The 25,688-nt window shown below is 67.1% G+C and overlaps 1 protein-coding gene across 2 annotated transcripts in view; it reads right to left on the bottom strand.

The window, feature by feature from the left end:
* MVP (major vault protein) overlaps nucleotides 1-24,552 on the bottom strand; it is a 35,654-nt gene extending 11,102 nt beyond the window's left edge. Inside the window, exons 1-11 of one of the 2 annotated variants that reach the window (XM_064499508.1) lie at nucleotides 24,386-24,552; nucleotides 20,833-20,993; nucleotides 20,560-20,724; nucleotides 17,751-17,946; nucleotides 13,062-13,185; nucleotides 12,850-12,981; nucleotides 9,877-9,971; nucleotides 9,555-9,791; nucleotides 7,097-7,222; nucleotides 5,549-5,707; nucleotides 2,489-2,739 (exon numbers count right to left, since the gene is read on the bottom strand). In XM_064499508.1, coding sequence (XP_064355578.1) covers nucleotides 2,489-2,739; nucleotides 5,549-5,707; nucleotides 7,097-7,222; nucleotides 9,555-9,791; nucleotides 9,877-9,971; nucleotides 12,850-12,981; nucleotides 13,062-13,185; nucleotides 17,751-17,946; nucleotides 20,560-20,724; nucleotides 20,833-20,873 — 1,526 coding nt within the window. In that variant the 5' untranslated portion in view covers nucleotides 20,874-20,993; nucleotides 24,386-24,552. Of the gene's footprint in view, nucleotides 1-2,488; nucleotides 2,740-5,548; nucleotides 5,708-7,096; nucleotides 7,223-9,554; nucleotides 9,792-9,876; nucleotides 9,972-12,849; nucleotides 12,982-13,061; nucleotides 13,186-17,750; nucleotides 17,947-20,559; nucleotides 20,725-20,832; nucleotides 20,994-21,034; nucleotides 21,059-24,385 lie in introns of those variants that run through there. The other variant, XM_064499509.1, reaches the window with a different exon arrangement.
* Nucleotides 24,553-25,688: the final 1,136 nt, after the last annotated feature.

Below are 25,688 nucleotides of genomic sequence, written 5' to 3' on the forward strand. Positions count from 1 at the left end.
CCTGATGTCCCCAACGTCCCCAATGGTCTCCATGTTGACCATCCCCGATGTCCCCAACACCCCCAACATTCCTCATATCTTCAGTGTCCCCAATGTCCCCCGGATCCCCGCCAACCTCGAGGTGGACCCCCATCCCGGACATCCTCGACATCTCCAACATCCCTGATGTCCCCAACGTCCCCAATGGTCTCCATGTTGACCATCCCCAATGTCCCCAACACCCCCAACATCCCTGATGTCTTCAGTGTCCCCAGTGTCCCCCGGATCCCTGCTATCCTCGAGGTGGACCCCCATCCCGGACGTCCTCGACATCTCCAACATCCCTGATGTCCCCAACGTCCCCAATGGTCTCCATGTTGACCATCCCCGATGTCCCCAACACCCCCAACATTCCTCATATCTTCAATGTCCCCAATGTCCCCCGGATCCCTGCTATCCTCGAGGTGGACCCCCATCCCGGACATCCTCGATGTCTCCAACATCCCTGATGTCCCCCATGTCCCCAATGTCGCCCATCCCTGATGTCCCCAACACCCCCAACATCCCTGATGTCTTCAGTGTCCCCAATGTCCCCCGGATCCCTGCTATCCTCGAGGTGGACCCCCATCCCGGACGTCCTCGATGTCTCCAACATCCCTGATGTCCCCAAAGTCCTCAATGTCGCCCATCCCCGATGTCCCCAACACCCCCAACATCCCTGATGTCTTCAGTGTCCCCAATGTCCCCCGGATCCCTGCTATCCTCGAGGTGGACCTCCATCCCTGACATCCTCAACATCTCTGATGACCCCAATGTCCCCCATGTCTTCAATGGCCCCAACACCAACGTTCCTGATGGCTGTGACATCACCAATGTGCTCAATGTCCCCAACGTCCCCCAGATCCCCACCAACCTCGAGGTGGACCCCCATCCCGGACGTCCTCGACGTCTCCAACATCCCTGATGTCCCCAACGTCCCCAATGGTCTCCATGTTGACCATCCCCGATGTCCCCAACACCCCCAACATTCCTCATATCTTCAGTGTCCCCAATGTCCCCCGGATCCCTGCTATCCTCGAGGTGGACCCCATCCCTGACGTCCTCGACATCTCCAACATCCCTGATGTCTCCCATGTCCCCGATGTCCCCAACACCAATGTTCCTGATGGCCCCGACGTCACCAATGTGCTCTATGTCCCCAATGTCCCCCGGATCCCCGCCATCCCCGAGGTGGCCCCCAATCCCTGATGTCCTCAACACCTGTGACATCTCTGATGTCCCCCATGTCTCCCATGTCCCCCATGTCCCCAACACCAATGTTCCTGATGGCCCCGACATCACCAACATGCTCTATGTCCCCAATGTCCCCCAGGTCCCTGCCATCCCCGATGAAGCACCCCATCCCCGATGTCCCTGATGTCCCCAACCCCCCCGATGTCCCCAACATCCCCGGCGCCTCACCGGGCCTCAACACCTCCAACATCCCTGATGACCCTGATGCCCTCGATGTCCCCAATGTCCCCCACGTCTCCGCCATCCCCGAGGTGGCTCCCCATCCCCGACGTCCCCAATGTCCCCAACCCCCTCCATGTCCCCAACGTCCCTGGTGCCTCACTGGGCCTCAACACCCCTGACATCCCCGATGTCCCCGATGCCCTCAATGTCCCCAATGTCCCCCAGATCCCCACCATCCCTGAGGTGGCCCCCCATCCCCGACGTCCCCCCCGATGTCCCCAACGCTCCCAACGTCCCCACTGTCCCTGGCGCCTCACCGGGCCTCAACAGCCCCGACATCTCCGATGTCCCTGACGCCCTCAATCTCCCCAATGTCCCCCAGGTCCCCGCCGTCCCCGAGGTGGCCCCCCATCCCTGCCATCCCCGCTGTCCCCAACATCCCCGCTGTCCCCAGCACCTCCCTGGGCCTCAACACCCCCGACATCCCCGATGTCCCCAATGTCTCCGATGTCCCCCAGCTCCCTGCCATCCCCGAGGTGGCCCGCCATCCCCGATGTCCCCAACCCCCCCGATGTCCCCAATGTCCCCGGCGCCTCACCAGGCCTCAACACCTCCAACATCCCCGATGTCCCCGATGCCCCCAATGTCCCCCACGTCCCCACCGTCCCCGAGGTGGCCCCCCATCCCCAACGTCCCCGCTGTCCCCCCCGCTGCCCCCAATGTCCCCGGTGCCTCACCGGGCCTCACCGGGCCTCAACACCCCCGACATCCCCAATGTCCCTGATGCCCTCAATGTCCCCGATGTCCCCCACGTCCCTGCCATCCCCGAGGTGGCTCCCCATCCCCGATGTCCCCGATGTCCCCAACCCCCCGATGTCCCCAACGTCCCCGGCGCCTCACCGGGCCTCAACACCTCCAATGTTCCTGATGTCCCCAATGTCCCCGATGTCCCCCAGCTCCCCGCCGTCCCCGAGGTGGCCCCCCATCCCCGACGTCCCCGTCCCCCCCGACGTCCCCGACGTCCCCGTTGTCCCCAACGTCCCCGGCGCCTCACCGGGCCCGCCGCTCGCGGTAGTCGTAGAGCTGCATGGCGGCGTTGTGGGGCACCCGGAAGGTGACGGCCCGCGTGCGGTCCCGCCGCGTCCCCGCGTCCCCGTGGTTGTCCCCGCTGTCCCCGAGGTCCCCGCGCTGGCCCAGGGGGTCGCGGGCGGCCGCCAGCAGAGCCTCCACCCCCGGCGGCAGCTCCTTCTCCCACAGCTCCTCCGTCGCCGTCAGCAGGTAGGTCTGGCCCACCACCGCCCGCACCTGCGGGGCGCCCGGCGCTGGGAGCACTGGGAGGCGCTGGGAGGCGCTGGGAGGGGGCTGGGAGCACTGGGAGGCACTGGGAGGGGGCTGGGAGGCACTGGGAGCGGGCTGGGAGGCACTGGGAGGGGGCTGGGGGGACTGGGAGGGGCCTGGGAGGCACTGGGAGCGGGCTGGGAGGCACTGGGAGGGGGCTGGGAGCACTGGGAGGGGACTGGGAGCACTGGGAGGGGACTGGGAGGCACTGGGAGCGGGCTGGGAGCAGGCTGGGGACACTGAGAGGGGGCTGGGAAGGGACTGGGAGGGGACTGGGAGCACTGGGAGGGGACTGGGGGCACTGGGAGGGGAAACGGAGGGGACTGGGAGCACTGGGAGGGGACTGAGAGGGGACTGGGAGCACTGGGAGGGGGCTGGGAGTGCTGGGAGGGGGCTGGGAGCATTGTGAGGGGACTGGGAAGGGACTGGGAGAGGGCTGGGAGGGGACTGGGAAGCACTGGGAGTGGGCTGGGAGCACTGGGAGGTGGACTGGGAGGGGACTGGGAAGGGACTGGGGGCACTGGGAGGGGACACAGAGGGGACTGGGAGCATTGGGAGGGGACTGGGAAGGGGCTGGGAGGTGGACTGGGAGGGGACTGGGAAGGGACTGGGGGCACTGGGAGGGGACACAGAGGGAACTGGGAGGCACTGGGAGCGGGCTGGGAGCACTGGGAGGGGGCTGGGAGGGGACTGTGGAGGGGACTGGGAAGGGACTGGGGGCACTGGGAGGGGGCTGGGGGCACTGGGAGGGGCTGGGAGGGGGCTGGGAAGAGAGTGGGGGCACTGGGAGCACTGGGAGGGGGCTGGGAGCACTGGGAGGGGGCTGGGAGCATTGGGAGGGCACTGGGAAGGGACTGGGAAGGGACTGGGGGCACTGGGAGGGGACTGGGAGCACTGGGAGTGCTGGGGGGGACTGGGAGCACTGGGAGGGGACTGGGAGGGGACTGGGAGGACTGGGAAGGGGGCTGGGGGCACTGGGAGAGGGGCTGGAGGGGCTGGAGGGGACTGGGAGCACTGGGAGGGGGCTGGGGGTGCTGGGAGCACTGGGACGGGAGTGGGAGCACTGGGAGGGGAGTGTGGGCACTACAGTGGGTTTGGGGGGGGTTGGAGGTCTATAGGGGCTCCAGGGGGTTGGGGGGCTCCATAGGGGCTCCAGGGGGTCTCCAGGGGGTTGGGGGGCTCCAGAGGGGCTCCAGAGGGGTCGGGGGCTCTATAGGGGCTCCATAGGGGACCGGGGCTCCATAGGGTCTCCAGGAGGTTCAGGAGATCTCCAGGGGGTTGGTGACTCTATAGGGGCTCCAGGGGGTTTGAGGGGTCTCCAGGGACTCGGGGGTCTCTATAAGGTCTCCAGGGGGGTCAGGATCTCTATAGGGGCTCCATAGGGGAGCAGGATAAGAGATCCAGAGGGTCTCCAGGGGGTTCAGGAGATCTCCAGGGGGTTGGTGACTCTATAGGGGCTCCAGGAGGTTCAGGGGGTCTCCAGGGCCTTGGGGGTCTCTATAGGGTCTCTGGGGGGTCAGGGGTCTCTATAGGGGCTCCATAGGGGAGCGGGATAGGAGCTCTAGAGGGTCTCCAGGAGGTTCAGGAGGTCTCCAGGGGGTTGGTGACTCTATAGGGGCTCCAGGAGGTTCAGGAGGTCTCCAGGGACTCGGGGGTCTCTATAGGGGCTCCAGGGGGGTCAGGGGGGCTCCATAGGGTCTCTGGGGGGTCAGGGGTCTCTATAGGGGCTCCATAGGGGAGCGGGATAGGAGCTCTAGAGGGTCTCCAGGAGGTTCAGGAGATCTCCAGGGGGTTGGTGACTCTATAGGGGCTCCAGGGGGCTTGAGGGGTCTCCAGGGACTCGGGGGTCTCTATAGGGGCTCCAGGGGGGTCAGGGGTCTCTATAGAGGCTCCATAGGGGAGCAGGATAGGAGCTCTAGAGGGTCTCCAGGAGGTTCAGGAGGTCTCCAGGGGCTTGCAGAGCTCCATAGAGACTCCAGGGGGTTTGGAGGGTCTCCAGGGCCTTGGGGGTCTCTATAGGGTCTCCAGGGGGATGGGGGTCTCTATAGGGGCTCCATAGGGGAGCAGGATAAGAGATCCAGAGGGTCTCCAGGGGGTTCAGGAGATCTCCAGGGGGTTGGTGACTCTATAGGGGCTCCAGGAGGTTCAGGGGGTCTCCAGGGCCTTGGGGGTCTCTATAGGGTCTCTGGGGGGTCAGGGGTCTCTATAGGGGCTCCATAGGGGAGCGGGATAGGAGCTCTAGAGGGTCTCCAGGAGGTTCAGGAGATCTCCAGGGGGTTGGTGACTCTATAGGGGCTCCAGGAGGTTCAGGGGGTCTCCAGGGACTCGGGGGTCTCTATAGGGTCTCTGGGGGGTCGGGGGGCTCCATAGGGTCTCTGGGGGGTCAGGGGTCTCTATAGGGGCTCCATAGGGGAGCAGGATAGGAGCTCTAGAGGGTCTCCAGGAGGTTCAGGAGATCTCCAGGGGGTTGGTGACTCTATAGGGGCTCCAGGAGGTTCAGGGGGTCTCCAGGGACTCAGGGGTCTCTATAGGGGCTCCAGGGGGGTCGGGGGTCTCTATAGGGTCTCTGGGGGGTCAGGGGTCTCTATAGGGGCTCCATAGGGGAGCGGGATAGGAGCTCTAGAGGGTCTCCAAGAGGTTCAGGAGATCTCCAGGGGGTTGGTGACTCTATAGGGGCTCCAGGAGGTTCAGGGGGTCTCCAGGGACTCGGGGGTCTCTATAGGGGCTCCAGGGGGGTCGGGGGGCTCCATAGGGGCTCCATAGGGGGGGGTCGGACCTTGCCGGTGCGGACGTCGCGCACGTAGATGCCCTCTCCGTCGCCCAGGGCCACGGCGCGGCGCCGCTCCAGCACGGCCACCTCGGCCGGCGGCACGTACTCGAGGGGGCCGCGGGCCAGCCAGCGCTCGCCCGCCCGCCGCGTCACCTCCGTCCCCCCCTTGGGGACAGCGCCGCGTCACCTGGGTGGCCCCGACCCCCCCCGCGGAGGTGGCACCTTGTCCCATCCCCCTTGGTGGCACCTTGTCCCTCCGCCCTTGGTGGCACCTCATCCCCCACCCCCCGGTGACGTGGTGGGACGCCATCGCGACGTCAACGCGGGGACACCGCCGCGTCACCTCTGTCCCCCCCCCGGCATGTCACCGTGGCCCCCCCCCACCCTCCAGTTGCCCCCCTCCAAGCTCCCAGTTGCCCCCTCAAGCTCCCAGTTGCCCCTCCAGGCCTCCAGTTGCCCCCTCCAAGCTCCCAGTTGCCCCCCAGATCTCCAGTTGCCCCCTCCAAGCTCCCAGTTGCCCTCCCAAGCTCCCAGTTGCCCCCCCAGGCCTCCAGTTGGCCCCTCAAGGTCCCAGTTGCCCCCTCCAAGCTCCCAGTTGCCCTCCTAAGGTCCCAGTTGCCCCCTCCAGGCCTCCAGTTGCCCCCTCAAGGTCCCAGTTGCCCCCCCAGGCCCCCAGTTGCCCCCTGCAAGCTCCCGGTTGCCCCCCCAGACCCCTAGTTGCCCCCTCAAACTCCCAGTTGCCCCACCAAGCTCCCAGTTGCCCCTCTAGGCCTCCAGTTACCCCCTCAAGGTCCCAGTTGCCGACCCAGACCCCCGGTTGCCCCTCCAAGCTCCCAGTTGCCCCCTCCAAGGCCTCCAGCTGCCCTCCTAAGGTCCCAATTGCCCACACGGACCCCCAGTTGCCCCCTCCAACCTCCCAGTAGCCCCCAGGACCTCCAGTTGTCCCCCCAGGCCCCCAGTTGCCCCCTCAAGGCTTCCAGTCGCCCTCCCAAGCTCCCAGTTGCCCCTCCAAGCTCCCAGTTGCCCCCTCAAGGTCCCAGCTGCCCCCTCACACCCTTGGTTGCCCCCTCAAGATGTCCAGTTGCCCTCCCAAGCTCCCAGTTGCCCCCCCCAGGCCTCCAGTTGCCCTCCTAGGCCCCCAGTTGCCCCCTCCAAGCTCCCAGTTGCCCCCTCAAGGCCCCCAGTTGCCCTCCCAAGCTCCCAGTTGCCCCCCCAGGCTCCCAGTTGCCCCTCCAGGCCTCCAGTTGCCCCCTCAAGGTCCCAGTTGCCCCCAGGGCCCCCAGTTGCCCCCTCCAAGCTCCCAGTTGCCCTCACAAGCTCCCAGTTGCCCCCTCCAAGCTCCCAGTTGCTCCTCCAGGCCCCCAGTTGCCCCCACAAGGTCCCAGTTGCACCTTCAGACCCTTGGTTGCCCCCTCAAGACCTCCAGTTGCCCACCCAGACCCCCAGTTGCCCCCTCCAAGCTCCCAGTTGCCCCCTCAAGGTCCCAGTTGCCCCCAGGGCCTCCAGTTGCCCCCCCCCCAGGCTCCCAGTTGCCCCCAGTTGCCCCCCGGGCACCTCGTCGGGGTGGGTGAGGGTCTGCAGCGCCTGCAGCAGCAGCCCCTCGTCCTCGGCCAGCACGTAGACGTCCTGGATGCCGGCCTGGAGCCGCTCGCCCGGCTGCAGGAAGAAGGACTTCTCGCCCTGGGGACACGGCGGGGACACGTCAGCGGCACGGCGGGGACATGGGGACACCATGGGGACGTGTCGCCACCATGGTGGGGACACGGGGACGCCATGGGGACACGTCAGCGGCACGGCGGGGACACCGCGGGGACGTCTCGGCGGCGCGGCGGGGACATGGGGACACCGTGGGGACATCTCAGCAGCATGGCGGGGACACGGGGAGGCCATGGGGACACGTCAACTGCATGGTGGTGGCACAGGGACACCACGGGGACACACTACTGATATGGTGGGGACATGGGGACACCACGGGGACACATCACTGGCACAGCTAGGACACCATGGGGACGTGAGGCCACCTCACACCCCTCAGGGCCACCTTAGGGTCCCTCGGTGCCACCCTGAGACCCTCAGGAGCCCGTTGAGGTCCCTCAGGGCCACCTCATGTTCCCCAGGGCCACCTTAGGGTCCCTTGGGGCCACCAGGAGCCCGTTGAGGTCCCGCAGGGCCACCTCAAATCCCTCAAGAGCCCGTTGAGGTCCCTCAGGGCCACCCTGAGCCCCCCAGGAGCCTGTTGAGGTCTCTCAAGGCCACCTCACGTTGCCCAGGGCCACCTTAGGGTCCCTTGGTGCCACCCGGACCCCCTCAGGAGCCCATTGAGGTCCCTCAGGGCCACCTCATGTTCCCCAGGGCCACCTTAGGGTCCCTTGGGGCCACCAGGAGCCCGTTGAGGTCCCGCAGGGCCACCTCAAATCCCTCAAGAGCCCGTTGAGGTCCCTCAGGGCCACCCTGAGCCCCCCAGGAGCCTGTTGAGGTCTCTCAAGGCCACCTCACGTTGCCCAGGGCCACCTTAGGGTCCCTTGGTGCCACCCGGACCCCCTCAGGAGCCCGTTGAGGTCCCTCAGGGCCACCTCATGTTCCCCAGGGCCACCTTAGGGTCCCTTGGGGCCACCAGGAGCCCGTTGAGGTCCCGCAGGGCCACCTCAAATCCCTCAAGAGCCCGTTGAGGTCCCCCAGGGCCACCTCACATTCCCCAGGGCCACCTTAGGGTCCCTCAGTGCCATCTCACGTTCCCCAGGGCCACCTTAGGGTCCCTCGGTGCCACCAGGAGCCCCTCAGGGCCACTTTCGGGATCAACTGAGATCTCTCAAGGCCACCTCAAGGCCACCTCACACCCCTCAGGGCCACCTCAGGGTCTCAGTGTCACCAGGAGCCCGTTGAGGTCCCTCAGGGCCACCCTGAGCCCCCCAGGAGCCTGTTGAGGTCCCTCAGGGCCACCTCAACCTCCTCAGGGCCACCTCAGGGTCCCTTGGGGCCACCCTGAGCCCCCCAGGAGCCCGTTGAGGTCCCCCAAGGCCACCTCACACCCCTCAGGGCTACCTTAATGTCCCTTGGGGCCACCAGGAGCCCATTGAGGTCCCTCAGGGCCACCTCACGTTCCCCAGGGCCACCTCAGGGTCCCTCCGGGCCACCCCAAGCCCCTTAGGAGCCCGTTGAGGTCCCCCAGGGCCACCTCATGTTCCCCAGGGCCACCTTAGGGTCCCTTGGGGCCACCCCGAGCCCCTCAGGAGCCCACTGAGGTCCCTCAGGGCCACCTCAACCTCCTCAGGGCCACCTCAGGGTCCCTTGGGGCCACCCTGAGCCCCCCAGGAGCCCGCTGAGGTCCCCCAAGGCCACCTCACACCCCTCAGGGCTACCTTAATGTCCCTTGGGGCCACCAGGAGCCCATTGAGGTCCCTCAGGGCCACCTCACGTTCCCCAGGGCCACCTCAGGGTCCCTTGGGGCCACTCCAAGCCCCTCAGGAGCCCATCGAGGTCCCCCAGGGCCACCTCACACCCCTCACACCCACCTTAGGGTCCCTTGGTGCCACCCTGAGCCCCTCAGGAGCCCGTTGAGGTCCCCCAGGGCCACCCCAAGTCCCCCAGGACCCCGTCGAGGTCCCTCAGGGCCACCCTGAGCCCCTCAGGCCCACCTTAATGTCCCTGAGTGCCACCAGGAGCCCACTGAGGTCCCCAAGGGCCACCCCGAGCCCCCAGGAGCCCGTTGAGGTCCCTCAGGGCCACCCCACACCCCTCAGGGCCACCTTAGGGTCCCTTGGGGCCACCAGGAGCCCCTCAGGAGCCCGGTGAGGTCCCTTGGGGCCACCTCACATTCCCCAGGGCCACCTTAGGGTCCCTCAGTGCCACCAGGAGCCCCTCAGGAGCCCGTTGAGGTCCCCAAGGGCCACCCCGAGCCCCTCAGGAGCCTGTCAACGTCCCTGAGGGCCACCCTGAGCCGCCCAGGACCCCGTCGAGGTCCCCCAGGGCCACCTCCATGGAGGTCCCCCCCACCCCAGGCAGCACCACCCACCTTGACGACGCGCTGCTGGCCCAGCTGGGGCTTGCCGTCGGGCCCCACGGGGTCGAGGACCACGCAGTACTGGCGGGGCCCCAGGGTGGTGACGGCCACCTGGGCCACCACCTCCTCGAAGACGTCGGGGACGTAGGCCTCGCTCTGCTCCTGCGTCACCAGCCACTCCTCGCCCGTGCGCCGCACCGTGCCCTGGGCGTCCCGGAAGGTCCGGGTGGCCCGGAGGTGCAGGGCTTTCTGCGGGTGACAGGCGGCGTGTGGGTGACACCGCCGTCGCCGGTGCGGCAGTGCGGCGGGGACAACCCGCGGGTGCCGGCGGTACCTTCTCGGTGAGGACGATGGCGTCCACCACGTCGACGACCTCCTCGTAGACGCCGGGCAGGTAGGCGCCCACCCGCCTCACCAGCCACTCCTCGCCTGGGGGAACAGGGTGCCGGGGGGCTTATGGGTGCTGGGGGGGGCCTATGGGTGCTGGGGGGGCCTAGGGGTGCTGGGGTGGGGGCCTATGGGTGCTGGGGGGGGTCTTACGGGTGGTGGGGACCTGGGGGTCTTCTGGGTGTTGGAGGTCCTATGGGTGTTGGAGGTCCTACAGCTGTTGGAGGTCCTACGGGTGCTGGGGGGGTCTTGTGGGTGCTGGGGGGGGTTATGGGTGCTGGGGGGGCCTATGGGTGCTGGGGGGGGTCTTATGGGTGGTGGGGACCTGGGGGTCTTATGGGTGTTGGAGGTCCTACAGGTACTGGAGATCCTATGGGTGCTGGGGGAGGTCCTATGGGTGCTGGGGGGGGCTATGGGTGCTGAGGTAGGTCTTATGGGTGCTGGGCGAGGTCTTATGGGTGCTGGGGGGGTTATGGGTGCTGGGGGGGTCTTACGGGTGCTGGGGGGGTCTTATGGGTGCTGGGGGGCCTAGGGGTGCTGGGGGGGATTTATGGGTGCTGGGGTGGGGGCCTATGGGTGGTGGGGACCTGGGGGTCTTCTGGGTGTTGGAGGTCCTATGGGTGTTGGAGGTCCTACGGGTGCTGGGGGGGTCTTATGGGTGCTGGGGGGGGACTTATGGGTGCTGGAGGGGGTTTATGGGTGCTGGGGGGGGACTTATGGGTGTTGGGGAGGCCTTATGGGTGGTGGGGACCTGGGAGTCTTCTGGGTGTTGGAGGTCCTATGGGTGTTGGAGGTCCTACAGGTGTTGGAGGTCCTACGGGTTCTGGGGGGGTCTTATGGGTGCTGGGGGGGTTTATGGGTGCTGGGGGGGGACTTATGGGTGCTGGGGAGGCCTTATGGGTGGTGGGGACCTGGGGGTCTTCTGGGTGTTGGAGGTCCTACAGGTGCTGGGGGTCCTACGGGTGCTGGGGGGGGTCCTACGGGTGCTGGGGGTCCTACGGGTGCTGGGGGTCCCAAGGTGCTGAGGTGTTTTGGGTGCTGGTGGTCCCGTGGGTGCTAGGGGTGGGACAAGGGGGTCCCAGGGGTGCAGGGGGGGTCCCAGGGGGCTCCCAAGGGTGCTGGGTGGTCCCAGGGGCTCCCAGGGGTGCAGGTGGCTCCCACAGGCCCCAGGGGCTCCCGGGGGTCCCATGGGTGCAAGGGGGGTACCAGGAGGCTCCCAAGGGCTCCCATGGGTGCAGGGGGATCCCAAGAGGTCCCAGGGTCTCCCACGGGTCTCAGGGGCTCCCAAGGGCTCCCATGGGTGCAGGGGGATCCCAAGAGGTCCCAGGGTCTCCCACGGGTCTCAGGGGCTCCCAAGGGCTCCCATGGGTGCAGGGGGCTCCCGGGGGCACCCACGGGTGCAGAGGGGTCCCAAGGGCTCCCATGGGTGCAGGGGGATCCCAGGGGCTCCCAGGGATGCAGGGGGGTCCCAAGAGGTCCCAGGGGCTCCCAAGGGTGCAGGGGGGTCCCAGAAGGTCCCAGGAGCTCCCACGGGTCTCAGGGGCTCCCAAGGGCTCCCATGGGTGCAGGGGGATCCCAAGAGGTCCCAGGGTCTCCCACGGGTCTCAGGGGCTCCCAAGGGCTCCCATGGGTGCAGGGGGATCCCAAGAGGTCCCAGGGTCTCCCACGGGTCTCAGGGGCTCCCAAGGGCTCCCATGGGTGCAGGGGGCTCCCGGGGGCACCCACGGGTGCAGAGGGGTCCCAAGGGCTCCCATGGGTGCAGGGGGATCCCAGGGGCTCCCAGGGGTGCAGGGGGGTCCCAAGAGGTCCCAGGGGCTCCCATGGGTGCAGGGGGTTCCCAGGAGGTCCCAGGGGCTCCCAGATGCTCCCAGGAGCTCCCATGGGTGCAGGGGGGTCCCAAGAGCTCCCAGGAGCTCCCACGGGTCTCAGGGGCTCCCAGGGGCTCCCATGGGTGCAGAGGGGTCCCAAGGGCTCCCATGGGTGCAGAGGGGTCCCGGGGGCACCCACGGGTGCAGGAGGTCCCAGGTGCTCCCAGATGCTCCCAGGAGCTCCCACGGGTGCAGAGGGCTCCTAAGGGCACCCAGGGGTGCAGGGGGCTCCCGGGGGCTCCCAGGGGTGCAGGGGGGTCCCAAGAGGTCCCAGGGGCTCCCATGGGTGCAGGGGGTTCCCAGGAGGTCCCAGGGGCTCCCAGATGCTCCCAGGAGCTCCCATGGGTGCAGGGGGGTCCCAAGAGGTCCCAGGAGCTCCCACGGGTCTCAGGGGCTCCCAAGGGCTCCCACGGGTGCAGAGGGGTCCCAAGGGCTCCCATGGGTGCAGGGGGGTCCCAGGAGCTCCCATGGGTGCAGAGGGCTCCCGGGGGCACCCACGGGTGCAGAAGAGTCCCAAGGGCTCCCATGGGTGCAGGGGGCTCCCGGGGGCACCCAAGGGTGCAGAGGGGTCCCAAGGGCTCCCAGGGGTGCAGGGGGGTCCCAAGAGGTCCCAGGGGCTCCCACGGGTCTCAGGGGCTCCCAAGGGCTCCCATGGGTGCAGAGGGGTCCCAGGGGCACCCACGGGTGCAGGAGGTCCCAGGTGCTCCCAGATGCTCCCAGGAGCTCCCACAGGTGCAGGGGGCTCCCAAGGGCACCCATGGGTGCAGGGGGCTCCCGGGGGCACCCAAGGGTGCAGAGGGGTCCCAAGGGCTCCCAGGGGTGCAGGGGGGTCCCAAGAGGTCCCAGGGGCTCCCACGGGTCTCAGGGGCTCCCAAGGGCTCCCATGGGTGCAGAGGGGTCCCAGGGGCACCCACGGGTGCAGGAGGTCCCAGGTGCTCCCAGATGCTCCCAGGAGCTCCCACAGGTGCAGGGGGCTCCCAAGGGCACCCAGGGGTGCAGGGGGCTCCCGGGGACACCCAGGGGCGCGGGGGGGGGACGCCGGGGGGTGGCACCTGTGACGCGGCGGGTGCCCTGGCGGTCGGCGCACTCCTTGCGCGCCCGCAGCCGCACGGCCTGGTTGGGGCCGACGACGGTGGCCTGCAGCGTCTCGACCACCTCCACCTCCTTGCGCGGGATGTAGGTGCCTGGCGGAGGGGGACAGGCGGGGTGTCACCGCCGGGGGCGTCACCGGTGTCCCCGAGGTCCCCCGCGTCCCCCCGCCTACCGGGCCCCTCGAAGAGCCACTCGTCGCCGGCCACCACGCGGGTGCCGTCATCGGCCTCGAAGTCGAGCAGGGCGCGGAGGCGCAGCGCCGTGTCGGCCGGCAGCACCCGCAGCGGCGTCACGTCCTGCGGGGACACGGGGGGACGCGGGTGACGCCGGGCACGGGGGGACATCGGGGGACGCGGGGGGACGCCGGGGACGGGGGACATTGGGGGATGTGGGGGGACACGGGGTGACACCAATGGGGTGACGTTGAGGGATGCAGGGATGCGTGGGGATGTGTGGGGACACCAGGGATGGAGGTGACACCAGGGGACATGGGGGGACACCAGGGATGAGGTGACACCAGGGGACACATGAGGATGGTGGGTGACACCAAGGATGGAGGTGGCACCAGGAGACATGGGGGGACACCAGGGATGGAGGTGACACCAGGGGACATGGGGGGACACCAGGGATGAGGTGACACCAGGGGACACATGAGGATGGTGGGTGACACCAAGGATGGAGGTGGCACCAGGAGACATGGGGGGACACCAGGGATGGAGGTGACACCAGGAGACATGGGGGGACACCGGGGATGGAGGTGACATCAAGGGACACACGGGGACGGTGGGTGACACCAGGGATGGAGGTGACACCAGGAGACATGGGGGGACACTGGGGATGGAGGTGACATCAAGGGACACACGGGGACGGTGGGTGACACCAGGGATGGAGGTGACACCAGGGGATATGGGGGGACACCAGGGATGGGGGGCGACACCAGGGATGGGGTGACATTGAGGGATGCAGGGATGCGTGGGGACGTGTGGGGACACCAGGGATGGAGGTGACACCAGGGGACATGGGGGGACACCGGGGATGGGGGGCGACACCAGGGATGGGGTGACATTGAGGGATGCAGGGATGCGTGGGGACGTGTGGGGACACCAGGGATGGAGGTGACACCAGGGGATATGGGGGGACACCAGGGATGGGGGGCGACACCAGGGATGGGGTGACATTGAGGGATGCAGGGATGCGTGGGGACGTGTGGGGACACCAGGGATGGAGGTGACACCAGGGGACATGGGGGGGACATCAGGGATGGGGTGACATCAAGGGACACATGGGGACATGGGGGGACATCAGGGATGGAGATGACACCAGGGGACATGGGGTGACACCCTGGGGACATCGGGTGATGCCAGGGATGGGATGACATCAGGGGATGCAGGGACGCATGGGGACACGGGGGGACACCAGGCATGGGGGTGACACCAGGGAACATGGGGGGACACCAGGGATGGGGTGACATCAAGGGACACATGGGGACGGTGGTTGACACCAGGGATGGAGGTGACACCAGGGGACATGGGGGGACACCGGGGATGGGGTGACATCAAGGGACGCATGGAGACATGGGGGTGACGCCAGGGATGGAGATGACACCAGGGGACACGGGGGGACACCAGGGGACACAGTGGGACACCAGGGATGGGGTGACATCAAGGGACACATGGGGACAGCTGCGGTGACACCAGGGAGGGAGATGACACCAGGGGACACTGGGTGACACCCTGAGGACATCGAGTGACCCCAGGGATGGAGGTGACACCAGGGGACACCGGGTGACGCCCTGAGCACCTATAGTAACCCAGAACTACCTAGAAGACCCCAGAGCCCCTATAGAGACCGTATAGAAACCATGACACTTTTATGAACCTTATAGAAAACCACGTGGAGACAACGTGCCCTATGGGCAACTCCAGACGTGCCATGGACCCTATAGGACCCATAAGACACTACGGGGTGCCCAGAAGAGCTATAGGGGACAACAGGACCTGGAGAAGCTATAGGAGCCCGGGGGGGGCTAGAGGGGCCATAGGGGCCCATAGGGGCTATGGGGCACCACGGAAGGTAACACGGGCAATAAGAATCGACAAGACCTATAGATCCTATAGGAGCGTTAAGAAACCACAGGCCCAAAAAGAGGTTATAGGGGCCATAGTTGGCTATAGGTGCTTGGGAAAACGATGAGCCCTATAGGGACTATAAGCGACAGGGCAAAGGGTGGCTACAAGAACAACGAGCAGCCGCTGACCCTATAGGGACTATGGAAAAGCCCCTGCTGCAGAGCGGCTGAGGAGGTGGGGCTATAGGGGCCATGAAGGGCCCATAGGGGCCATGAGGGGACGCTGTAGGGGCTATAGGGGCTATAGGTACCTGCTGGAGCTGCTCGCCGGGGGAGAGGGGGAAGGGCTCCTGGGCCAGGCGCACCTCCAGGTCGCCGTGGCGCAGCCGCATAGGGGCTATAGGGACCACAAAGGGGCCATAGGGACCAGAAGAAGTGCTATAGGGGCCATAGGGGCTATAGGTACCTGCTGGAGCTGCTCGCCGGGGGAGAGGGGGAAGGGCTCCTGGGCCAGGCGCACCTCCAGGTCACCAGGGCGCAACCGCATAGGGGCTATAGGGACCACGAAGGGGCCATAGGGACCAGAAGAAGTGCTATAGGGGCCACAGGGGCTATAGGTACCTGCTGGAGCTGCTCGCCGGGGGAGAGGGGGAAGGGCTCCTGGGCCAGGCGCACCTCCAGGTCACCAGGGCGCAGCCGCATAGGGGCTATAGGGACCACAAAGGGGCCATAGGGACCAGAAGAAGTGCTATAGGGGCCATAGGGGCTATAGGTACCTGCTGGAGCTGCTCGCCGGGGGAGAGGGGGAAGGGCTCCTGGGCCAGGCGCACCTCCAGGTCACCAGGGCACAGCCGCATAGGGGCTATAGGGATCATGTGGGTGCCATAGGGACTGCGGGGGGAGGCTATAGGGGCCATAGGGGCTATAGGTACCTGCTGGAGCTGCTCGCCGGGGGAGAGGGGGAAGGGCTCCTGGGCCAGGCGCACCTCCAGGTCACCAGGGCGCAGCCGCATAGGGGCTATAGGGACCACAAAGGGGCCATAGGGACCAGAAGAAGTGCTATAGGGGCCATAGGGGCTATAGGTACCTGCTGGAGCTGCTCGCCGGGGGAGAGGGGGAAGGGCTCCTGGGCCAGGCGCACCTCGAGGTCACCGTGGCGCAGCCGCATAGGGGCTATAGGGACCACGAAGGGGCCGTAGGGACCAGAAGAAGCGCTATAGGTGCTATAGGGGCTATAGGTACCTGCTGGAGCTGCTCGCCGGGGGAGAGGGGGAAGGGCTCCTGGGCCAGGTGCACCTCCAGGTCACCAGGGCACAGCCGCATAGGGGCTATAGGGACCACGAAGGGGCCGTAGGGACCAGAAGAAGTGCTATAGGTGCTATAGGGGCTATAGGTACCTGCTGGAGCTGCTCGCCGGGGGAGAGGGGGAAGGGCTCCTGGGCCAGGCGCACCTCCAGGTCACCAGGGCGCAGCCGCGTAGGGGCTATAGGGACCACGAAGGGGCCATAGGGACCAGAAGAAGTGCTATAGGTGCTATAGGGGCTATAGGTACCTGCTGGAGCTGCTCGCCGGGGTAGAGGGGGAAGGGCTCCTGGGCCAGGCGCACCTCCAGGCCGCCGTGGCGCAGCCGCATAGGGGCTATAGGGACCACGAAGGGGCCGTAGGGACCAGAAGAAGTGCTATAGGGGCCATAGGGGCTATAGGTACCTGCTGGAGCTGCTCGCCGGGGGAGAGGGGGAAGGGCTCCTGGGCCAGGCGCACCTCGAGGTCACCGTGGCGCAGCCGCATAGGGGCTATAGGGACCACGAAGGGACCATAGGGACCAGAAGAAGTGCTATAGGGGCCATAGGGGCTATAGGTACCTGCTGGAGCTGCTCGCCGGGGTAGAGGGGGAAGGGCTCCTGGGCCAGGCGCACCTCCAGGTCACCGTGGCGCAGCCGCATAGGGGCTATAGGGACCACGAAGGGGCCGTAGGGACCAGAAGAAGTGCTATAGGTGCTATAGGGGCTATAGGTACCTGCTGGAGCTGCTCGCCGGGGTAGAGGGGGAAGGGCTCCTGGGCCAGGCGCACCTCCAGGTCACCAGGGCGCAGCCGCATAGGGGCTATAGGGACCACGAAGGGGCCATAGGGACCAGAAGAAGCGCTATAGGTGCTATAGGGGCTATAGGTACCTGCTGGAGCTGCTCGCCGGGGGAGAGGGGGAAGGGCTCCTGGGCCAGGCGCACCTCGAGGTCACCGTGGCGCAGCCGCATAGGGGCTATAGGGACCACGAAGGGGCCATAGGGACCAGAAGAAGCGCTATAGGTGCTATAGGGGCTATAGGTACCTGCTGGAGCTGCTCGCCGGGAGAGAGGGGGAAGGGCTCCTGGGCCAGGCACACCTCCAGGTCACCGTGGCGCAGCCGCATAGGGGCTATAGGGACCACGAAGGGGCCATAGGGGACCAGAAGAAGTGCTATAGGGGCCACAGGAGCTATAGGTACCTGCTGGAGCTGCTCGCCGGGGGAGAGGGGGAAGGGCTCCTGGGCCAGGCGCACCTCCAGGTCACCGTGGCGCAGCCGCATAGGGGCTATAGGGACCACGAAGGGGCCGTAGGGACCAGAAGAAGCGCTATAGGTGCTATAGGGGCTATAGGTACCTGCTGGAGCTGCTCGCCGGGGTAGAGGGGGAAGGGCTCCTGGGCCAGGCGCACCTCGAGGTCACCGTGGCGCAGCCGCATAGGGGCTATAGGGACCACGAAGGGGCCATAGGGACCAGAAGAAGTGCTATAGGGGCCATAGGGGCTATAGGTACCTGCTGGAGCTGCTCGCCGGGGTAGAGGGGGAAGGGCTCCTGGGCCAGGCGCACCTCGAGGTCACCGTGGCGCAGCCGGGCCTGGCCGGCGCCGTCGAGCAGCGTCTCCCCGCCGGGCGCCCGGGCGGCCGGGTGCAGCACCACGCAGTAGTGCCGCGCCGGCACCGTCACCATGCGCGCCGGCGCGAACACCACCCTATAGCGGGGTGCTCTATAGGGTCCCGGCGACGGCCCCCGGGCCTCTGGGGAGCACGCCGAGCCCCCCCGGCACCCCCCGGGGCCCTATAGAGCCCCCACGGCCCTATAGAGCCCCCCAGTACCCCCCACACCGTATGAGCCCCTATGGCCCTATAGGGTCCTCCAGCACCCCCCACACTCCACAGAGCCCCCAGCACCCCCTAGGAACCTGTAGAGGCCCCACGGCCCTATAGAGCCCCCCAGCACCCCCCACACCTACAGAGCCCCCATGGCTCTATAGGGTCCTCCAGCACCCCCCACACCCTATAGAGCCCCCATGGCTCTACAGGATCCTCCAGCACCCCCCACACCCTATAGAGCCCTCATGGTCCTATAGGGTCGCCCAGCACCCCCCACACCCTATAGAGCCCCCAGCACCCCCTATGGGCCTATAGAGACCCCCAGCACCCCTTGGGGCCCTATAGAGCCTCCATAGACATATAAAGCCCCCAGCACCCCTACGGCCCTGTAGAGTTCTCCAGCACCCCTATGCACCCTATAGAGCCCCCAGCACCCCCCTAGGGACCTATAGAGCCCCCCAGCACCCTCCCACGCCCTATAGAGCCCTCATGGTCCTATAGGGTCCCCCAGCACCCCCTACGGCCCTGTAGAGCCCCCATGGTCCTATAGGGTCCCCCAGCACCCCCCACACCCTATAGAGCCCCCAGCACCCCCTACAGCCCTATAAAGCACGTAGCACCCCCTATGGATCTATAGAGCCTCCCAGCACCCCCTATGGACCTGTAGAGCCTCCCAGCACCCCCCACACCCTACAAAGGCCCCAGCACCCCCTAAGGACCTATGAAGCGCCCAGCACACTCCCAGGCCCTATAGAGCTCTCATGGCCCTATAGAGCCCCCAGCACTCCCTATAGACATATAGAGCATCCCAGCACCCCCTGGAGCCCGATAGAGCCCCCACGGCCCTATAGAGCCCCCAGAACCCCCTATGGACATACAGAGCGTCCCAGCACCCCCTGAGGCCCTATAGAGCCTCCCAGCACCTCCTATGGACCTATAGAGCCCCCAGCACCCCCCACGGACCTGTAGAGCCCCCCAGCACCCCCCACACCCTACAAAGCCCCCAGCACCCCCTATGGGCCTATAGAGCCTCCCAGCACCCCCTGGGGCCCTATAGAGCCCCCATGGACCCATAGAGCCCCCCATACCCTCTAGGGACCTATAGAGCCCCCCAGCACCCTCCCAGGCCCTATAGAACCCCCACAGCTTTACAGGGCCCCCAGCACCCGCTAGGGACCTGTAGAGCCCCCCAGCACCCCCCAGGGCCCTATAGAGCCCTCACAACCCTATAGGGCCCCCAGCACCCCCTATGGCCCTGTAGAGCCCTCCAGCACCCTCCCAGGGCCCTATAGAGCCCCCCACAGTTCTATAAGGCCCCCACCACTCCCTATGGACCTATAGAGCCCCCCAGCACCCCACACCCTATAGAGCCTCCACAGCCCTATAGGGCCCCCAGCACCCCCATATGGACCTGTAGAGCCCCCCAGCACCCTCAACACCCTACAGAGCCCCCAGCACCCCCTAGGGACCTATAGAGCCTCCCAGCATCCCCCGGGGCCCTATAGAGCCCCCACGGCCCTGCAGAGCCCCCCAGCACCCCCTACACCCTATAGAGCCCCCAGGACCCCCTATGGACCTATAGAGCTCCCCAGCACCCCTCGGGGCCCTATAGAGCCCCCACAGCCCCCCAGCACCCCCCACCCCCTATAGAGCCCCCAACACTCTCCTGGCCCTATACAGGCCCTACAGAGCCCCCTAGCACCCCCCATGGCCCTATAGAGCCCCCACAGCCCTACAGGCCCCCCAACAACTCCTATAGCCCTACAGAGCCCCCCTAACACCCTCCAGGCTCTATAGGGACCCCACAGGCCTATACAGCCCTCAACACCTCCCACGGCCCTACAGAGCCCCCCAGCACCCCCTACGGCCCTATAGAGCCCCCATGACCCTATAGGGTCCCCAACACCCCCCATGGCCCAATAGAGCCCCCACAGCCCTATAGAGACCCCACTCCCCCATAGAGACCCCAACCCCCTCCTGGGCCCTATAGGGACCCCACAGCTCCATAGAGCTCCCCAACACCCCCCACAGCCCTATAGGGTGGCCACGGCCCTATAGAGCCCCCTCGGCCCCACAGAGCCCCCAACCCCCCCCAATGGCATCCCCACAGCCCTATAGAGCCCTATAGGAGCCCCACAGCCCCAAAGAATCCCTTAACACCCCCAAAACCCTATAGAAACCCCAAACTCCTATAGAAGTACCTTATCATTATATAGTGTTCTATAGGGCCTACCCTCAGCCCCATAGAGTCCTATATGGCCTCCTACAGCCCCCCATGGCCCTATAGAGCCCCCTATAGGGTCCCCCACAGCCCCACAGAGACCTTGCGGACGTCAGCGGGGGGGGGAAACCACGCTATAGACCCGGCCCCCCTGTCCCCTATAGGCCTCCCTGTCCCCTATAGACCTCCCCCGTGTCCTAGAGACCTCCCCGTGCCCCATAGCCCCGCCCCGTGCCCTATAGCCCCGCGCCGGGGGCCCTATAGCACCCACCTCTCGTGGTCCTGGCGGATGTAGGTGAGGGGCCCGACCTCCACGCGGGTGACGTTGGAGTTGAGGTCCAGCACGTGGATGTAGTGGTAGGGCGGGATGCGGATGACGGGGTCCTCCGTGGGGCAGCCGGGGGGCGGGCGGGCGCCCCGGGTGAACGGGAGGTCACTATGGGGCGGAGGAGGGCGCCGTGGGGCGGAGGAGGCTGCCGTGGGGCGGGGGGGGGGGGTCACGGGGTGGGGGGCAGAACGTCTCCCGAGGGCCACGTGGACTCACTGGGCGATGGAGGAGCTCATCGTGGGGGCGGGTGAGGTCATCACTGGGGCGGGTGAGGTCACCGTGGGGCGGGCGAGGTCACTGTGGGGCAGAGGAGGCCGCCGTGGGGCAGATGAGGTCACCGTGGGGCAGATGATGTCAGCAGGCAGCAGATGAGGTCACTAGGGAGCAAAACACCTCATCAGGAGACACATGGACCCACCATGGGCCACAGGAGCCATCTGGGGGGCAGAGGAGCTCGCTATGGGGCAGAGGAGGTCACTGTGGGGCAGAGGAGATCGCTATGGGGCAGATGAGGTCACCGTGGGGCAGATGATGTCAGCAGGCAGCAGATGAGGTCACTAGGGAGCAAAACATCTCATCAGGAGACACATGGACCCACCATGGGCCACAGGAGCCATCTGGGGGGCAGAGGAGCTCGCTATGGGGCAGAGGAGGTCACTGTGGGGCAGAGGAGATCGCTATGGGGCAGATGAGGTCACCGTGGGGCAGATGATGTCAGCAAGCAGCAGATGAGGTCACTAGGGAGCAAAACATCTCATCAGGAGACACATGGACCTACCATGGGCCACAGGAGCTATCTGGGGGGCAGAGGAGCTCGCTATGGGGCAGAGAAGGTCGCTATGGGGCAGATGAGGTCACCGTGGGGCAGATGATGTCAGCAGGCAGCAGATGAGGTCACTGGGGGACAAAACATCTCATCAGGAGACACATGGACCCACCATGGGCCACAAGAGCCGTCTGGGGGGCAGAGGAGCTCGCTATGGGGCAGAGGAGGTCACTGTGGGGCAGAGGAGGTCACCGTGGGGCAGATGATGTCAGCAGGCAGCAGATGAGGTCACTGGGGGACAAAACATCTCATCAGGAGACACATGGACCCACCATGGGCCACAAGAGCCGTCTGGGGGGCAGGTGAGCTCACTATGGGGCAGAGGAGGCCACCGTGGGGCAGAGGAGCTTGCCGTGGGGCAGGAGAGCTCACTGTGGGGCAGGAGACCTTGCTGGGGGGGCAGAAGAGCTCGCTGTGGGGCAGACGAGGTCATCTGGGGACAAAACATCTTGTTGGGGGGCACAAGATGGGGGGTAGAAGAGCTCGCTGTGGGGCAGAAGATCTCACCATGGGGCAGGAGACCCTGACATGGAGCAGAAGAGCTCGCTGTGGGGCAGAAGAGCTCATCATGGAGGCAGATGGCCTTGCCATGGGGCAGATGAGCTCGCCGTGGGGCAGGAGACCCTGATGTGGGGCAGAGGAGCTTGCCGTGGGGCAGATGAGCTCGCTGTGGGGCAGGAGACCCTGATGTGGGGCAGAAGAGCTCGCTGTGGGGCAGATGAGCTCGCCATAGGGCAGATGAACTCATCATGGAGGCAGATGGCCTCGCCGTGGGGCAGGAGAGCTCCCTAGGGGCAGATGAGCTTGCTGTGGGGCAGGACACCTTGCTGTGGGGCAGGAAATGTCACCGTGGGGCAGATGAGCTGGCCATGGGGCAGATCCCCCTCACCGTGGGACAGAGGGGCTTGCCGTCGGGCAGGAGAACGCACCGTGGGGCAGCAGACCTCGCCATGGGGCAGACTGGCTCCCTGTGGGGCAGATCCTCCTCACCGTGGGGCAGACCCACTTCGCTATGGGGCAGATTTGCTTGCCATGGGGCAGACCCCCTTTGCGGTGGGGCAGATCCGTCTTTCCATGGGGCAGATGGGCTCACCGGAGGGCAGACCCCCCTCACCGTGGGGCAGATCTCCTCGCCATGGGGTGGATCCCCCTCGCTATGGGGCAGATTTGCTCCCCGTGGGGCAGATCCCCTTCACCGTGGGGCAGGAGGCCTCACCATGGGGCTGATCCCCCTCACCATGGGGCAGATTTGCTCCCTGTGGGGCAGGAGGCCTCACTGGGGGGCAGATCCCCCTCGCCGTGGGGCAGGAGGCCTCGCCGTGGGGCAGATGCAGCTGCCATGGGGCAGGAGGCCTGGTCGTGGGGCAGATTTGCTCCCCATGGGGCGGATCCCCCTCACCGTGGGGCAGATTTGCTCCCCATGGGGCAGAAGGCCTCGCCATGGGGCAGATCCCCCTCGCCATGGGGCAGACCCCCCTCGCCGTGGGGCAGATTGGCTCCCCGTGGGGCAGACTGGCTCCCCGTGGGGCAGACCCCCCTCACCATGGGGCAGACCCCCCCTCGCCATGGGGCAGACCCCCCTCGCCGTGGGGCAGATTGGCTCCCCGTGGGGCAGACCCCCTCGCCATGGGGCAGACCCCCCTCGCCGTGGGGCAGATTGGCTCCCCGTGGGGCAGACTGGCTCCCCGTGGGGCAGACCCCCCTCGCCATGGGGCAGACCCCCCTCGCTGTGGGGCAGACTGGCTCCCCGTGGGGCAGACCCCCCCCTCGCTGTGGGGCAGACTGGCTCCCCGTGGGGCAGACCCCCCTCGCCGTGGGGCAGACTGGCTCCCTGTGGGGCAGACCCCCCTCGCCATGGGGCAGACCCCCCCTCGCCGTGGGGCAGACTGGCTCCCCGTGGGGCAGACGCCCTCACCATGGGGCAGACCCCCCCTCGCCGTGGGGCAGACCCCCCTCGCCGTGGGGCAGATTGGCTCCCCGTGGGGCAGATCCCCCTCGCCGTGGGGCAGATTGGCTCACGAGGGAGGGGCAGGAGGCCTCGCCATGGGGCAGAGGCAGCTGCTGTGGGGCAGGAGGCCTCGCTGTGGGGCAGATGCAGCTGCCGTGGGGCAGGAGGCCTGGCCGTGGGGCAGATTTGCTCCCCATGGGGCGGATCCCCCTCGCCGTGGGGCAGATTTGCTCCCCATGGGGCAGAAGGCCTCACCATGGGGCAGATCCCCCTCGCCATGGGGCAGACCCCCCTCGCCGTGGGGCAGACTGGCTCCCCGTGGGGCAGACCCCCCCTCGCCGTGGGGCAGATTTGCTCCCCGTGGGGCAGAAGGCCTCGCCATGGGGCAGACCCCCCTCGCCATGGGGCAGACCCCCCTCGCTGTGGGGCAGATTGGCTCCCCGTGGGGCAGACCCCCCTCGCCATGGGGCAGACCCCCCTCGCCGTGGGGCAGACTGGCTCCCCGTGGGGCAGACCCCCTCGCCATGGGGCAGACCCCCCTCGCCGTGGGGCAGACTGGCTCCCTGTGGGGCAGAAGGCCTCACCATGGGGCGGATCCCCCTCGCCATGGGGCAGACCCCCCTCACCGTGGGGCAGACTGGCTCCCCGTGGGGCAGACCCCCCTTGCCGTGGGGCAGACCCCCCTCACCGTGGGGCAGACTGGCTCCCCGTGGGGCAGACCCCCCTCGCCGTGGGGCAGACTGGCTCCCCATGGGGCAGACCCCCCTCACCGTGGGGCAGATTGGCTCCCCGTGGGGCAGATCCCCCTCGCCATGGGGCAGACCCCCCTCGCCGTGGGGCAGACTGGCTCCCCGTGGGGCAGAAGGCCTCACCATGGGGCAGACCCCCCTCGCCATGGGGCAGACCCCCCTCGCCGTGGGGCAGATTGGCTCCCCGTGGGGCAGACCCCCTCGCCATGGGGCAGACCCCCCTCGCCGTGGGGCAGATTGGCTCACCAGGGAGGGGCAGGAGGCCTCGCCGGGGGGGGGGCAGCTCCCCTCGCCGTGGGGCAGCCGCAGCCGCCGGGGGGGCAGGAGGCCTGGTTGGGGGGCAGCTCCCCTCGCCGTGGGGCAGGAGGCCTGGTTGGGGGGCAGCTCCCCTCGCCGTGGGGCAGGAGGCCTGGTTGGGGGGGGGGGGGGGCAGCTCCGGCCCCGGGGGCGGAAGCGGCGTCGCAGCCCTTTGCCCTGGCCCCGCCCCCCGCCGCGCCCGGCCCCGCCCCCATCGCGCCCGGCCCCGCCCCCGCCGCCCGGCCACGCCCCCGGCCACGCCCCCCGGGGCAGGACCAACCCCCCCCCCCCCTCACCCCCCTCCCCGCGGATTTATCCCCCCCCGCGGATTTATTCCCCCCCCCCGGGGATTTATTCAACCCCCCCAGGGGTTTACTTCCCCCCCCCGGGTTTATTCACCCCCCCGGGTTATTTAACCCCCCCGGGGATTTATTCACCCCCCCAGGGGTTTATTCCCCCCCCCAGGTTTATTTACCCCCCCAGGGGATTTATTCACCCCCCCCGGGTTTATTCACCCCCCAGGTTTATTTCCCCCCCCAGGTTTATTTACCCCCCCGGGTTTCCCCCCCCCGGGTTATTTAACCCCCCCCGGGGATTTATTCACCCCCCCAGGGGTTTATTTCCCTCCCCGGGTTTATTTACCCTCCCCGGGTTTATTCACCCCCTCCGGGTTATTTAACCCCCCCGGGGATTTATTTACCCCCCCCGGGTTTATTTACCCCCCCCGGGGATTTATTCACCCCCCCAGGGGTTTATTTCCCCCCCGGGTTTATTTACCCTCCCCGGGTTTATTCACCCCCTCCGGGTTATTTAACCCCCCCGGGGATTTATTTACCCCCCCCGGGGATTTATTCACCCCCCCCGGGGATTTATTCACCCCCCCCGGGGTTTATTCCCCCCCCCGGGTTTATTTACCCCCCCCGGGTTTATTTACCCCCCCCGGGTTTATTCACCCCCTCCGGGTTATTTAACCCCCCCGGGGATTTATTCACCCCCCCCGGGGTTTATTCCCCCCCCCGGGTTTATTCACCCCCCCCCGGGTTTATTCACCCCCCCCCGGGTTTATTCACCCCCTCCGGGTTATTTAACCCCCCCGGGGATTTATTCACCCCCCCCGGGTTTATTCACCCCCCCCCGGGTTTATTCACCCCCCCCGGGTTTATTTACCCCCCCCGGGTTTATTCACCCCCTCCGGGTTATTCACCCCCCCCCGGCGATTTATTCACCCCCCCCGGGGTTTATTCACCCCCCC

This window comes from Dromaius novaehollandiae, chromosome 30, assembly GCF_036370855.1.
Source record: "Dromaius novaehollandiae isolate bDroNov1 chromosome 30, bDroNov1.hap1, whole genome shotgun sequence".
Lineage (NCBI taxonomy): Eukaryota > Metazoa > Chordata > Aves > Casuariiformes > Dromaiidae > Dromaius > Dromaius novaehollandiae.